This window comes from Theropithecus gelada, chromosome 12 (assembly GCF_003255815.1).
Source record: "Theropithecus gelada isolate Dixy chromosome 12, Tgel_1.0, whole genome shotgun sequence".
NCBI lineage: Eukaryota > Metazoa > Chordata > Mammalia > Primates > Cercopithecidae > Theropithecus > Theropithecus gelada.
In genome coordinates this window covers 19,673,473-19,688,346 of record NC_037680.1, presented here as the reverse complement: position 1 = coordinate 19,688,346, position 14,874 = coordinate 19,673,473, and the positions used below count along the sequence as shown (strand labels likewise).

At 33.7% G+C, this 14,874-nt stretch overlaps 1 protein-coding gene across 1 annotated transcript in view; it reads left to right on the top strand.

Annotated features, from left to right (window-relative positions):
- Positions 1 to 14,874, top strand: part of LRP1B (LDL receptor related protein 1B) — a 1,963,100-nt gene that overhangs the window by 1,575,677 nt on the left and 372,549 nt on the right. The window contains exon 43 of the mRNA XM_025404289.1: positions 2,533 to 2,737. Within this exon, the coding sequence (XP_025260074.1) occupies positions 2,533 to 2,737 (205 nt within the window). The remainder of the gene's footprint in view (positions 1 to 2,532; positions 2,738 to 14,874) is intronic.

Sequence of the window (14,874 nt, the reverse complement as noted above, 5' to 3'; positions counted from 1 at the left end):
AATAAAGCAAACTGCAACAATACAAAAATATTCGTGTGCAGCTGTCTTTTCATCACTAGGTACTTGATAATAGTCTAAGTGTTCTACAGCTGTTTGATGATATATTGTACAGACAGCTAAAATAATGTTTGTAAAAAAATCACGACAAAAGAAAATATTCTGGATATAAAATATACTCAGTGAATAAAAACAAAGAAAAAATTTGTGTTTTGGGGGATGTCTTAAAGCAGTTACCAACAACAAAAAACAAAAACAAACAAACAAACACAAAAACACCTGAAGAACAAAGCACAGGTAAGGGACAAAGAATATCTATCAACTTTCACTCTCATATACAATATGGTAAAGTTGTTTGTTAACTATCAGAAAATGCTTTTTATTTTTAAATGAAACAAATAAACAAAAATCAGACCAATCTGGCCTTCCTTGAGCAAAACTAGAAGAGTTCTTTTTAGGTGTGATTTAAAAATTTAAAAAAAAAAGGTTGAAGAATAAAAAGCAATGACAGATAATCACTGACCCTGACCACTTATCAGAAGAAAGGACTAAGTAACATGAATTGGTCAGTGTGAAAATAGCTGTAAATCTGAACCTTTCTGTAGAGCTAAAACTGAGGTCAGATTTAATTCACCTAATTGAACGTCATCTTATATGTGAAAATTCTGAAGGTTGAGCAATGCAATGACTCATCGTGGAGCTGGGGAGACTGCTCCCACCACTGTCCTATCAGGATATGGTTTGCTGGCTCAGCTGCATGTATCTCAACACATCACCAAAAGAATCTCAGGACAATAATAAATGTCACACAGTAGGAATAAAAGAGTTGGGCGAAGGAATTTATAAGTCAGTTTTGAAATAAAAATGAAGCGGTCACTCATGATATTATGTATGACGAGTTTTAATTAGTAAGTTCTTTATCCTGTAATTATTTATTACATAGGCTAACATAAACACTTTTCACCTTGCATATGGTGAACTGTAAATTAAAATTAAACATGTAAAAATTTCAATTTGATAATTATTTGTAATTAAAGTATGAAAAGGCAATTTATCATATATGTAAATGACACCTTCAAAACACCATTGTATGTTAATAGATTAACAGATATTTTAAAATAAAATCCTAAATTGCAAATCAAAGTTAGGCTAAGTTTAAAATTTGGTTCAGTTACTAATTATTTGTGAAAACTTTAATTACTTAAGCTCTCTGGACCATTCTGTTTTCTCACCTGTGAAATGAAGTGGGGAGGGTGGAATGAAAGGAACACTACTAACACCTCTAAAATTCTCTTGTTATAAAACCTACCATCTAGGAAAATATTGTAAATAAATTGTGGGTTTAATACTTTACATTCTATGCATAACTTTTAAAATGTTTTAATTCACTATTTTTTATATTAAATGTCACAATTTATAAGTAAAATTACCAACAATGAAAATTGAATACAAACATTTTTGTTGTTAATTTGACAATTATTTGGGAATTTTGGTAATAAGTGTCATAAAATACTCAAAACCACCTATTGAATAACTTTGTTGGCTGTAATGCTAAACTGCCTTTAAATGATTATACCTGGGAATCCATAGAGAACAGATACTATGCTGAAGAATTTAAGAGTCACCCCTAGAGTTTTAGAAATGATATTGTATTTTATAGAAAAATCACACTGGCCGGGCGCGGTGGCTCAAGCCTGTAATCCCAGCACTTTGGGAGGCCGAGACAGGTGGATCACGAGGTCAGGAGATCGAGACCATCCTGGCTAGCATGGTGAAACCCCGTCTCTACTAAAAATACAAAAAAACTAGCCGGGCGAGGTGGCAGGCGCCTGTAGTCCCAGCTACTCAGGAGGCTGAGGCAGGAGAATGGCATGAACCTGGGAGGCAGAGCTTGCAGTGAGCTGAGATCCGGCCACTGCACTCCAGCCTGGGCAACAGAGCGAGACTCCGTCACAAAAAAAAAAAAAAAAGAAAAGAAAAGAAAAAAGAAAAATCACACTAAGAGAGAAAAAGAGAAATGTAAAAAACAGTTTAGTAATTTCCTTTCTCCAAAACAAATACAAAAGAGAATGCAGAATTTAAAAAGGAAAATTAGAAGGAGAAGAAGATTTTTATTTTCATCAATTGAAGCAGATAATTATACTTAGGATAAGAATGATTATACTGGATCAGCTGAAATGTGGTAATAAGTTAGAGTATATTTGCAGTTTGTGGAAAACAAACAAGATCACTGTTTTGTTCTTGATTAAAATAAATCCTCATGCATCTAACAATTTAACTAAATTATTTGAAGGAATACCCAGGAAATCATTTTTTTAGAAGTAGGTTCTATGTTTCATTTAAGAACCCGGGTAAAATTAACATGCAAATATCATATGCATATCTCCTTTTATTACCTAGACTTTGTTAGGGGTATAGAATATGAGGTAAATAATTCTGCTTCTTTTTAAATAGCTTGCTATTGACATGTTTCTATTAGTATTTTTACTCTTGATGAGAAGTTTGACTTATAGTTACAATTTTCATTTTCATTAGTTTAATGTTTTGGACCAACTGGAATGAACAGCATCCAAGTATCATGAGATCTACTCTGACTGGGAAGAATGCTCAAGTAGTGGTCAGTACAGACATACTCACTCCAAATGGACTCACTATCGACTACCGTGCAGAGAAGTTGTATTTCTCAGATGGCAGTCTAGGAAAAATTGAAAGGTGTGAATATGATGGATCCCAGAGACATGTAAGTTAATGAAGAATTTCTTAGTTATAGAGTTATGCAATGATATATTTAAAACACATATGATTTATACTCTCCTAAAATGTGCATATCAGGGAATTTCAAAATAGCCTATAGATTGAAACAATCCAGTTGAATAACTAATCTATCACACACAAAAGAAAATTGTGCACAGTATTTTGAAAACTTCTTTCAAATGTATTTGCTACCATAGAGACAGCTCAACCCATAAACTTTTTCTGGAGCAGCAATAACTAATTTCCTTCTAGTTATTAATTGAACTGGAATGGTTAGAGTGATTTGAATATGCTTCTTTGTTATGTATAGCTTTTAAAAATGTGAAATAAAATTGATTAATTGCCCCAGGATAAAATAAAATTAGAAAAGAAAGAAATGATCCTCTGTGTTCGTGTCCTTAAAGCAACCTAAGAAGCTCTGAAGAGAGGAGAATGGGTCAAGTCTATTCTAATCACTGGACTCTCTTTTCTCTGAGTTCAAAATGAATGTTAGTGGAAGAGTTGCTATGCTATCCCTTGAGAGCACTTACAGCAGGTATTTAGGGCCTGAAGAATAGTGAGATGCTAGGGCACCCCCTTGTCCTGTGAGGAGTAGCCTTGGCAACTGGGAAACTCAGTGGTTAGATCTGGGTGGCTACACCACTAGAGAAATCTGGACCCATGTCTCTACCACTATACAGGCCTGATGGACAAAATGATCCTCAGGCTCCTCACGCCTCTACTGCATTGAAGAAGGTCTAGAATGTAATACAATTTTTTTCTTAAAGGGCCAGATAGTAAATATTTGAAGCCTCATGGACCATATGATCTCTGTTACAACTACAGTGTTTCATGGCACTAATGCAGACATAGAGAATATGTAAATAAATAGGCCTGACAGTATTCAAATAAAGTTTTATTTACAGAAACAGACAACAAATCAGCAAATTCTATACATATGGAACAAATTCTATATGGCTAAGCACACTGTTTAATTCAGTTGAAGATTGAATTGACCTTAGGCAAATTATTTAACCTTTATAAACTTTAGTTTTCTGATATGCAAATTCTCTTTCAGGGTAATTATGAAAATTATAGTGCAAAAATGTGTGACTCAGAATACAGCACAGAAATTCTAAATAAACCTAGTATATAATGCTTTTGAAGAGACAGGTAAATCATTGTCCTGAATGTGGTGTTATTTTTTATTCTGTCATGATACTGAAAAAAAATGAGTTTATAACTCTTTATTCTCCTCAATGATTTTTGTTTATACCTATTTTGCACTTCCCCACCCATTTATTCTTATGTATGCTAATTACAGCTACATTAAGTGGTCCAGTAATAAGATACCACTAACGTAATTTAAAGGATTTGTTCTGACATTTAAAATATGTGCTTTGTTTAATTGCAACTCATCATTTTCCATCCCTGCCCAAGGAAGGATGATTTCTGATTGGGCCCCAAAGTTAGAAAACGATTTCAAAGTCTACTGTATTCTTACATGCATCCAGATTACCTCATCTTTATCCTCATATGGATTCAAATTAATTTTTAAAAAGTTAATATTTTTGTTAATAAAATGAGCAATACATTTGTAAAATTCTTTATTTTGTAAAAGTTAATTTAGGGACTATTTATGGACTGTTTTGAAGACTTTGTACAGATTTATTAAGACTTCGGACTGTATCCATTTACCAATCACCCTACTAGCTAAGTCACTGATTGATAATTGTGTTCTAGATACTGTGCTAAGCACTTTATGTTTCATGTTTTTATAGCCCTTCCCGTGGTAGGCATTATTATGATGATCCCCATTTACAGATGAAGAAAATGAGGCACAAAGAAGTTTAGTGCTTGTTTGGGAACACCTTGCCACGTATGTAGTAGGAAGGTGATTCTACCCCTGGTGATCTCACTTCAGCACCTGTGTACACCATCATGCTAAATTTGAAAATACTTACAAAGGACTAAACTAAGTGTACACAACCTGGCCACTTCCTCATGCCTTGCAATTAGCAATACATTTGTTCTCTCCTTCTTCCTCGCATATCTTTAATATGTTATCCATAAACACTTTGCACAGTAAATATTTCAATTCATTACTGAATATGAAACTATGCCTAGTAAAATTTGAAGTTCTGCTGATGCATGTAGTAAACCAAGTAGATTTACTCAACTTGTCAGCACACATCACATTACTTTGACATACATTTTAAGAACCTTAGTAAAATCGACAGGGAAGACAATGGAGAAGAGCATCCAACTCTAAGTGACACATTATCCCCTTTAAAACTGCTCTCTGATAGAGACGTAGAGCTTCTGCGTAATCTTTTTGAAATACTCTTTACATAGGCTTCTCCATTATGTCAAGACAAGCTAATCATTTGAAGCTGGGGTCATCAAAGCTCTTTTAAAAGAGAAAGATCAGTATGCATCCTCACACCATTGTAAGGACCTTTATTATAGCTTTGTGTCTAAAACTGTTTAATAGATATTCTGAAGGCTTAGATATTACAGCATCTCTACTCTGGCCTATGTTATATAAGAATTTTCTCTTTGTTTTTAGTATTCTTTTCACTTTCGTGTTTAGCTTAGCTGTGTGACAAATGGTGCAATCAGGGAAGGGAAAGTCTAAATACTTATTATTCATCTCAGAAATTAATATTTATGAAATTCATATTCTGTAATTATTAGTAAAGATAATTTTACAAAATAAATACTAGAATAAAAGTTGGATGTTTATTTACTTCTTTAAAAGTTATAGTTTTAAAGCAATGTTAAATTTAATCCTTACATTTGGTATTGACTAATTGCATGAACATTACCAAGTCATTTAAATTCCTTATGCTTTTTAAAAAATATAATTTTATTTTAGGTTCAGGGGGCCCATGTTCTTGTTTTGTTTATTACATGGCATAATGCATAATAGTGGGAATCAAAGCTCTTATACTTTATAATTAATGTAGGTATAAAAACAAATGACAGCTAAAATCAACATAAGTGTGATGTTCTGTAATTTTGTGGAAATTAGCAGAAGTCATTGTTAATTCAAAAAGGTAAAATAAACGTTCTTTGTCCCCATATCTAGTTGAGGAAGTAAAACATATACTCAAAGATAGTTAACAATATGAAATTAAATCCTTGACATTTTAATGATAATTCTCAATAGTTTAGTTCTCAATCTTTCCTTGTTCTGAAAAGCCAAAAATTCATACACAGGCTGTTCTTTTATACAAGGGACCTTTATAAACAGCACCATCATTTAGTGTTTTTGTACCTAGATTTGCCTTGAAAGCCAACTGTTATTGTTAGGTAGCCTTGAAAAAAACAGATAATCTAACACATGCCAGTGTTCACAGCAACCAGGTGACTTCCACTTACTACATGAAATGAAAGCATTGTCAATTGTTGTAGTCCACTCAAACTACTATAACAAAATATTACTCCTATTTTTTTCACTCCTCATTTCATTCTCTTTGGGCAACCATGCGAATATAATCTTTCATATATATATATGATTTATATTTTATTTTTAAGTAGATCTGCAAATCAACAGAATAAGTTGCATTTTTATATTTTGGAGTACACTGTGAAAGGCACTGCAGAAATGTGTGACAGGTTAAAAACTATAGGTTTAGAAAGAATGCTATTTAGGAAATAGAAAGTATAGTTATGAAGACTGAAGGATTCTATAAAAGACTTAAAATACTCACCAAGAAATATAAGAAGAAATGCAAAACGTTGTTCATTGTATAATGTGAAAAAATGCTGAAGCAATGCAATAAAAAGGAGTGCTAGAAAAGTGACAGTTGCAGAAGGGAACATTTCTTTTGCATAATTGCATATTTTCTAACTTTGGATAAAGTAGGTAATAGCAGAAGGCAATCTCAAGAGTAGGGAGATCAGATATCCCCAGGGAAGTGAACAGATTAGAAAGAAGCTAGACGTCTTAATCTGGAATATTAGATACAGAGTATCTTTAATGAGAAAGAAGTAACCTATATTTAAGTTCATTGATTTTAAAGTGTTGGAGAGATTCTTGTAAATTTAGACCTTGTGTGCCCTCGAACGCAGTATGATGCCATGGGTCTTCCAAAGCCTGTTTGAAAAGTGTGCCTTCTTTTGAGTATCTATAGGAATTAGACCGTAGTCAAGTAAATTTTCAAAACTGTGTTTAAACAAAGTCTGATAGGCTTAGTCATTGAATTACATCTTAAAGCTTTTAATATGCTCATGAACATTATGAATATTCTGAATGGAAAACAGTATGTAGCTTTGTTCTGATCAGAAAACAGATTTTGTTTGTTTGTTTGTTTTTGTTTGTTTGTTTTAATTTTTTAACATGGGCCAGGTGCAGTGGCTCCCGCCTGTAATCCCAGCACTGTGGGAGGCCGAGGCAGGCAAATCACCTGAGGTCGGGAGTTTGAGACCAGCCTGACCAACATACTGAAACCCCCTTCCTACTAAAAATACAAAAAATTAGCTGGGCATGGTGGCACATGCCTGTAGTCCCAGCTACTCGGGAGGCTGAGGCAGGAGTATCGCTTGAACCCAGGAGGTGGAGGTTTCAGTGAGCCGACATCATGTCACTATACTCCAGCCTGGCAATGGAGCGAGACTGTCTCAAAACAAACAAACAAACAAACAAACAAAACAATTAACATGGTGTGTCATGGGCATGTGTTTGTAGAGATTTGAAAAATGCTGATACACTATTGACAACTCACTTAGTTTATCATAGAAATATTATATAACCCATTGCTTATCAGTAGACCAGAGAAACAGATCCTTTCAAACAGCAAAAATAAACCAAAATGCATTTTAATATACATTTTTATCTTTCAATGTTTTAAATCTGAAGTTTAATAAGCCCATTAGTTTTTTCTATCAAACTTAGTGTTAAGTTTTATGGTTCTATTTTATCGTAGAGAGTGGTCACAATAAAATACAAGTCTGCACAGTTTAATTTTGACTTGCATTGATAAAAATAATATGATTGGCTGGGTTTTTCTGATTTTAATACCACACTAGCTTATGTAGTGGTTCTACCTAAATATCGAGGAATGCATTCTTTATTCAGTGATATGAAACTGAATGTTTGGGGGAAATGTAGTTATTAAGGCAAAAAAAAAATCCAGAGAATAATTCTGTAATGTTTCTTTTTTTATTTTTTTCTGTTTTGTATCTATCATCTCTGTTGTTCCAGTAACTGAAACATTAACTGATGCTGACAGGGGCTAAGACAGCATGATTATAACCTATCTCCCTGCAGTTACCCTGTAAGTGTTAATCATTTCGTGGAAAGTATCTGCTACCTGCATGATACAGACCTTTCCAAAAGAGATATTTATGTTCCTAGAAATTGCAATTGCTCATGTTCCTTACCACTGACATTCTTTTAAAAACTTAGTCCAAAATTGTTTTCAGAATATATTCCTGAGAAGAAATCTTAAATCTTATGACTTATCTTTAGAAAGAAAAGGATTTTTATGACTAATTTAACTCCTAAATAAACACACTCTGATTACATGAACTCTTTTAAGTGAGAATAGGAGAGCAAGTTAAATAAATAAGCTAGTTTTAATTACAAGAACAATCACGAGGAAATGAGATATTTTATCTTTTTATGGCACACACACACACACAGTCGAAAGGAAATATTTAGTGCCATAAAATACTGAGACTAGTGCTGCCTTGGGTGATATGATTTTCAAAACTGATGATGAGTTCTTGAAAATGTATACAAAATGAGGTAAAGTCATCTCTCAATTTACATAGAAGTTATGGTCTCTGAAAAATAATAAATGTATATTAAATCTCCTGAAATACTTTTGTATATATGTAAAATGGGATCAAATTCCAGGATCAGATAATTATAAGTAAGTTTTCACCTTTGAGAATATCTTGTAGGACATTTGAAACCTGGGCAGAGTCTCAGGCAAGTCATTGTACAGAACTGCCCCATGTATTGCAGGGCATCCCGATTCCTGGTTCTTTACCACTAGACTACATAGCTATCAGCCCCACCTTACCCGACTCCTATCAAGCAAAAATATGCTTCCAACATTTCCCAAAGTCATAGAAGGAATGAGACTGCCTTGATTGAGAGCCAATAAGATGGGTAATTGTCTTAAAAAGAGATGTGAAGAAAGTTCTCCTGACAGCAGTGATTTTTCTATTCTGTCTTGCATGCCTCAAATACATGGGATGTTGGGTCTATCAATAGCTGGGTAAATCATACACAAGAAGCAGAGTACCTGACTGTTAGCCTAAGACTTCTCCAGACTTTAATTTTAACAGATCAGTCAATTGAATAAATAGAACTGTATATATCCAGTACCTTTTACATGATGGATGTTGCAATCAAGTGTATTATAAAGAAGTCCATTATCTACTAAATTCTGAGAGGCTGCTGGAAATCGGATGTTTTGTTGTCTTTGACATTTCTCTGAATTCAAGAGGCATCATTCAATATTCAGATTATGATGTCCAATATTGATTTCAGTACATTTTAAGTATTCTCGGGCCTGAATAGTTATTCAAATTATAATCAGACCTTAATAACTTTCTGATTTATTTAAAAATGATCTTTATAACTTTCTAATCTTTAGAACAGTAGGTGACTAAATACAAATGTGATAAAAGTAAAGAATATGGCAAGTCTATGAATTCTATTAATCCATTAAAAATTATCATGTAAAACATATTTTTCCATGGGGAGATTTAGTATACATTAAGTGATAGGTATAGAGTGAATACTTTAATATGCTGTCTCTCAGGCTAGATGCATAAAAATATTTCTTGAATGAAAAAAATGAATGTTGTTGTCTTCATGTGCTCTGTTTGCCATAACAAAATACCTTAGACTGGGTGGCTCAAAAAACAGAAATTTACTTTCTCACCGTTCTGGAGGTTGGAATTCTGACCTCAGGATGCCAGCATGGTCAGGATGGCGAGGGCCTCTTTTCCTGGCTTCTGGATGGTCATCTTCGCACTGTGTCCTCACATGGCCATCCCTTGTATGTGCATGGGGACTGGGTTGGGGGCTGGGGGAGAGAGAGAGAGAGAGATCTAGGCCACAAATTCTATAAAATTAGTAACCTACCCTTATGACCTTATTTAACCTAAATTATCTCCTTAATGGTCATATTTCCAAGCACAGTCATATTGGGAGTTAAGGCTTCAACATGTAAATTTTGCAAGGAAGCACAGTTCAGACCATAGTCACTGTGAATCCGTTTCTATAGGAAAAAAGCATTCTTCTATTTATATGCATACACATTTATATGTATTATATATTAAATATAAATTTATATATGCATATATACATTTATACATTTTATATATATTACATATATATATGCACACACACATTTTAAAAGTCCCAAAATTGTTAATAGAAGCCTTTAGGTTGTGAAATTTTAAGTGATTTACTTTTACCTATGTGCGTTTCTAGAGCAGATAACAAATATTTATGAATGAAGGAAGAAATATGCATTTGTGCTTGTGAATTTTTAATTAAACGTTTTTATTTGGAGATAACTGTAGATTCACATGAAGTTGTATGAAATAATACAGAAAGATCAAGTGTACTCTTTACCCAGTTTTCCCTAATGATTACATCTTGGAAAATTATAGTACAGTCTCACAACCAGGGTATAGACAATGATGCGGTCAAGATACAGAACATTTCCTTCATTCCATTGATCCCTCATGTTGCTTTTTTGCATAGCTGTGCACACTTCCCTTCTTTCCCACTCCTTTCTTAATCACCTGCAACCACTAATTTATTTTCCACTTCCATAGCTTTCTCACTTTAAGAAACTTATATAGAACCTTTAAGAAACTTTTCAAGAAACTTTTTAACTTCTTTATAAAGAAACTATAAGAAACTTATATAATGGAATTATACAGGGCATTTCCTTTAGGGACTGACCCTTTCCATTCAATAGAATTCTCTGGAGATTCATTCAGGTTGTTTCATGTGTGACTAGTCTGTTCTCTTTTCTACTGAGTAGTATCTATGATATGAATAAGCCACAGTATCTGTATTCACTTGTTGAAAGTCATCAGGGCCATTTCTAGTGTTTGGCTATTATGAATGAAGCTTTCAGGAACATTTGTGTACTGATTCTAGAATAAACATAATTCTTCATTCTCTGTTATAAATGTCTAAGAGTTCAATCACTGGGTCATACGTTAGTGGCATGTTTTGTTTTTTTTAAGAAACTGACAATCTGCTTTCCAGAATGACTGTACCATTTTACATTCCCACTTACAGTTTATGAGTTATTTACATATTTTAGAGGATACTTTTTGTTGGCTATGTGGTTTTTAAATATTTTCCCCCATTTTGTAGTTTTTCCATTCTTTTCACATGAGTTTTATGCTAAGCAACATTTATTTTGATTATTTTTAATTTATCATTTTTTTCCTTCATGGTTCATGCTTTTGATGTTTAGACTAATAATTCTTTCCCTAGCTTTAGATTCCAAAGATTTTATTCTACTTTTTCTAAAAGTGTTATAGTTTCACATTTCACATTTAAGTTCATGATTCATTTTGAACTTATTTTTGCATTTGGTCAGAAACTTAGATCAAGTTCCACTTTTTGCCTATCGATGTCTATCTTTTTTTTCTTTCTTCTTTGAGACAGAGTCTTGTTCTGTTGCCTAGGCTGGAGTACAGTGGTGCAATCTCGGCTCATTGCAACCTCTGCTTCCTGGGTTCAAGTGATTCTCCTGTCCCAGCCTCCCGAGTAGCTGAGACTACAGGCGCGTGCCACCACGCCCGGCTAACTTTTTGTATTTTTGGTAGAGATGGGGTTTCACCATGTTAGCCAGGCTGATCTCCTGACCTCGTGATCCACCCGCCTTGGCCTCCCAAAGTGCTGGGATTACAGGAGTGAGCCACCGCGCCCAGCCAGATGTCCATCTTTTCTCTAATTGCTTGTATACTTTTTTCAAAAATCATTTGGGCATAACTGTAGGTGTCTATATTGGGGTTCCCTGTTCTTTTCCATTTATTTAATGAGTTTACCACTCTGTCAATACCACATAGCCTTGATTTTCAAAGTTATTTTAGATATTCTATTTTCTTTGCCATTTTGCATAGGTTTTAGAATAATCTATCCACATCTACAAAATGTCTGATATATCTATAGTGTTTTCAGGTATATTCTTTGTCCAGCTTTTTTAGTGGTGGCTTTAGGTACTGCAGTATATATACATTACTTATCAGTCTACAAGCATCACCATTTAACCAGTAAAGTGAAGCATAGAAACTTTACATCCCTTTACATTTCTTTAGCCTCCCCTGTTTGTAATATAATTATCTTAAAGATTTACTCTGCACACAACAGTGTTAGATTTTGTTTGCTTCAACCATCAAACAAGTTAGAAAACTACTATGAGATGGAAAGCCTATTTTTATTCACTCATATTTTTGCTCACAGTGTTCTCTTTTTTCTTGATGTTGACAGGTTTCTTCTTTAATTGCTTACTTCCCTAATGCTTTGGAAAATTCCTTTTGTCCATTCTTTGCCATCTGTTGTGTCAAATTATCTTAATTTCCTTTCATATGAGACTGTTTTGATGTTCCGTTTATTTCTGATATTTTCCCTTGACATAGGTTACTGGGTTGACAGCTTTCGTTTCATATTTGAAAAATATTGGGCTACTTCCTTCTGTTCTCTGATTTCTGATGAGAAATCTATTATTATTAAAATTGTTTTCTTCTATGTAACATGCAGTTTTCCTCTGGCTGCTATTAAGATTTGTTTCTTGTCTCTAGTTTTCAGAAGTTTATTTTTATTTTTAATCAGCAAATAATAATTGTGTATATTTCAGGAATACAAGGTGATATTTTGATGTATGTATATGTTGTGGGATGATTGTTCAAGCTAATTAACATATTAATCACCTCACCCATGTACTTACTCATTTTTGTACTATTTATCTCCAAAGTTAATTGCTCATGTCTAACTGGAAATTTGTACCCTTTGACCAACATCTTATTCCCCATCCCACCTTCACTCCTGACTTTGGTAGCTACTGTTCTACTCTCTATCAATAAGAGTCTGAGTTTTTAGATTCCACATGTGAGCTCCTGAAGTATTTGTCTTTCTGTGCCTGGCTCATTTCACTTAGCATAATGTACTCCAAGTTCACCCATGTTGTTACAAATGACAGTTTCAGAAGTTCAATTATGATGTGTCTTGGGTTTATACTCTGTGCGCTTTCCTCTGCTTTTGGAATCTATAGGTATATGTCTCTTGCCAGATTGGTGGTTTTCAGCCTTTATTTTTTCAAGTCCCCTTTTAGCCCCACAGATTCTCCTCTCCTCGTAGGACTCTGACATGAAGGTGAGGTCTTTTATTATAGTCTCACAGGTCATTGGAGTTTTGTTCAGTTTTTTTTTTTTCTTTCTACTTTTTCTTTGGTGTTGTGACTGGTTATTTCTGTTATTCTACTTTTTAGTTTACTGACACATCTTCCATTTCCTCCATTCTGCTGTCGAATTTATTCACTGAGCTTTTTATTTAAATTATTGTATGTTCAGTTCTAAAATTTCCATTTTGTTCTGGTTTGTTTCTTTTTTCTTTTTTTTTCTTTCTTTTTTTTTTTTTTTTTTTTTTTTTTTTTTTTTTTTNTTTTTTTTTTTTTTTTTTTTTTTTTTTTTTTTTTTTTTTTTTTTTTTTTTTTTTTTTTTTTTTTTTTTTTTTTTTTTTTTTTTTTTTTACTGAGATTTTCCATATCTTTCCTAAAGCCTTTAATTTTTTTTTTTTTTAATTCTTATTATGGCTACTTTTAAATCTTTTTCAAATAGTTTTTACACCCCTGTCATCTTGGTATTAACATCTATTACTTGTGATTTTTTTCAGTCTCTTTGAAATCTTCCTGGTTCTTGGTATGATGAGTGATTTTGTTTGAACTTAAACATGTTTTGTTACATGTATCTCCATATTTTCAACCCTTCTATTTTAACTGTCTTTCCCTGACATTGGTCTGGGAGGGGAAGTGAGGGGTGCTACCCTATCAAAGTAGCAGGTCCTCCATTCAGCCTTCGTTGGTACCAGAGATGAAACTGGGACTCCTCTGTGTTTCTGGATGAAGTGTGGGAGTTCAGGCTACCTAGATGGCCTCTACAGTGTCACCTAGAGGATGATGGTGGAAGTCCTGACTCTCCAGTGAGCTGCTTCTGACACCACCTCAGCAGAGAAGGGGAGGGCATTTTATTACCATCAGGTGTGTGTGGAAGCCCAGGATCCCCACTTGGCCTTTGCTGGTGTGGGTGTGTCACAGCCTTTTTCCTGTGGTGTTTGGCTACAGTAAAGTTTTCTTCTGTGCTTGCTAGGTTGTTTCTTTCCTGGCCTTTTAGCTCCAGAGAGCAGGTTATTGCTATTACTATTTCTTCTGTGTATGTTGCCATTTCGGGGTTGCCAGCTTATACAATTTGAATCTGAGATACATGAGACAAAATGACACTCAGGAACCACACTTCCGTGGTATTTCTTGGTACCAAGATACCCAGTTGGATTGCTTTTTCTCTCTACTTTTACAGTTTCCTTATGTTTTTTTTCTGTATAATTTCAAGTTGTATGTAAGAGAGGAATCAAGAAATGTGTGTCTACTCCATTTTTCTAGGAGCATAAGTTAATGTGCTCATAGATTTTTAGACATTCAGAATAGAAAAAAAAAAGGAAACATCTATTTGTGTTTTTTTAAAGACACTTTTAAAGATCTAAGCTGATTTATGTCCTATAAGTCTATAAAACAAGGCCCATACATTGCCAATGAATTTAAACAGGAATAAGACTTATTAAAGACTTATTAAACACACATGATATGGAATAATCTATAGCCTACAGACATTGAAATCACTGATTATCCACCTCAGAGAAATAAAGATTGGAAAATAAAGATGGTTGATTGTGTTGTCTAAATGTTATTGTCTGTAATGATAATGTATAGATGTGATCACAAAGTATAATGAAGTTTATATGAATATATGACATTGCCAAATATAGGTATCTAAGTAAGAATAAGAAATAAGTAAAAAGAAAACTAAAATTAGTGTTAGATAACATTGTTTCAGCGTTGGACTGGTTCAAAAGAACTGTGTGATCTTAAGCAATTATTT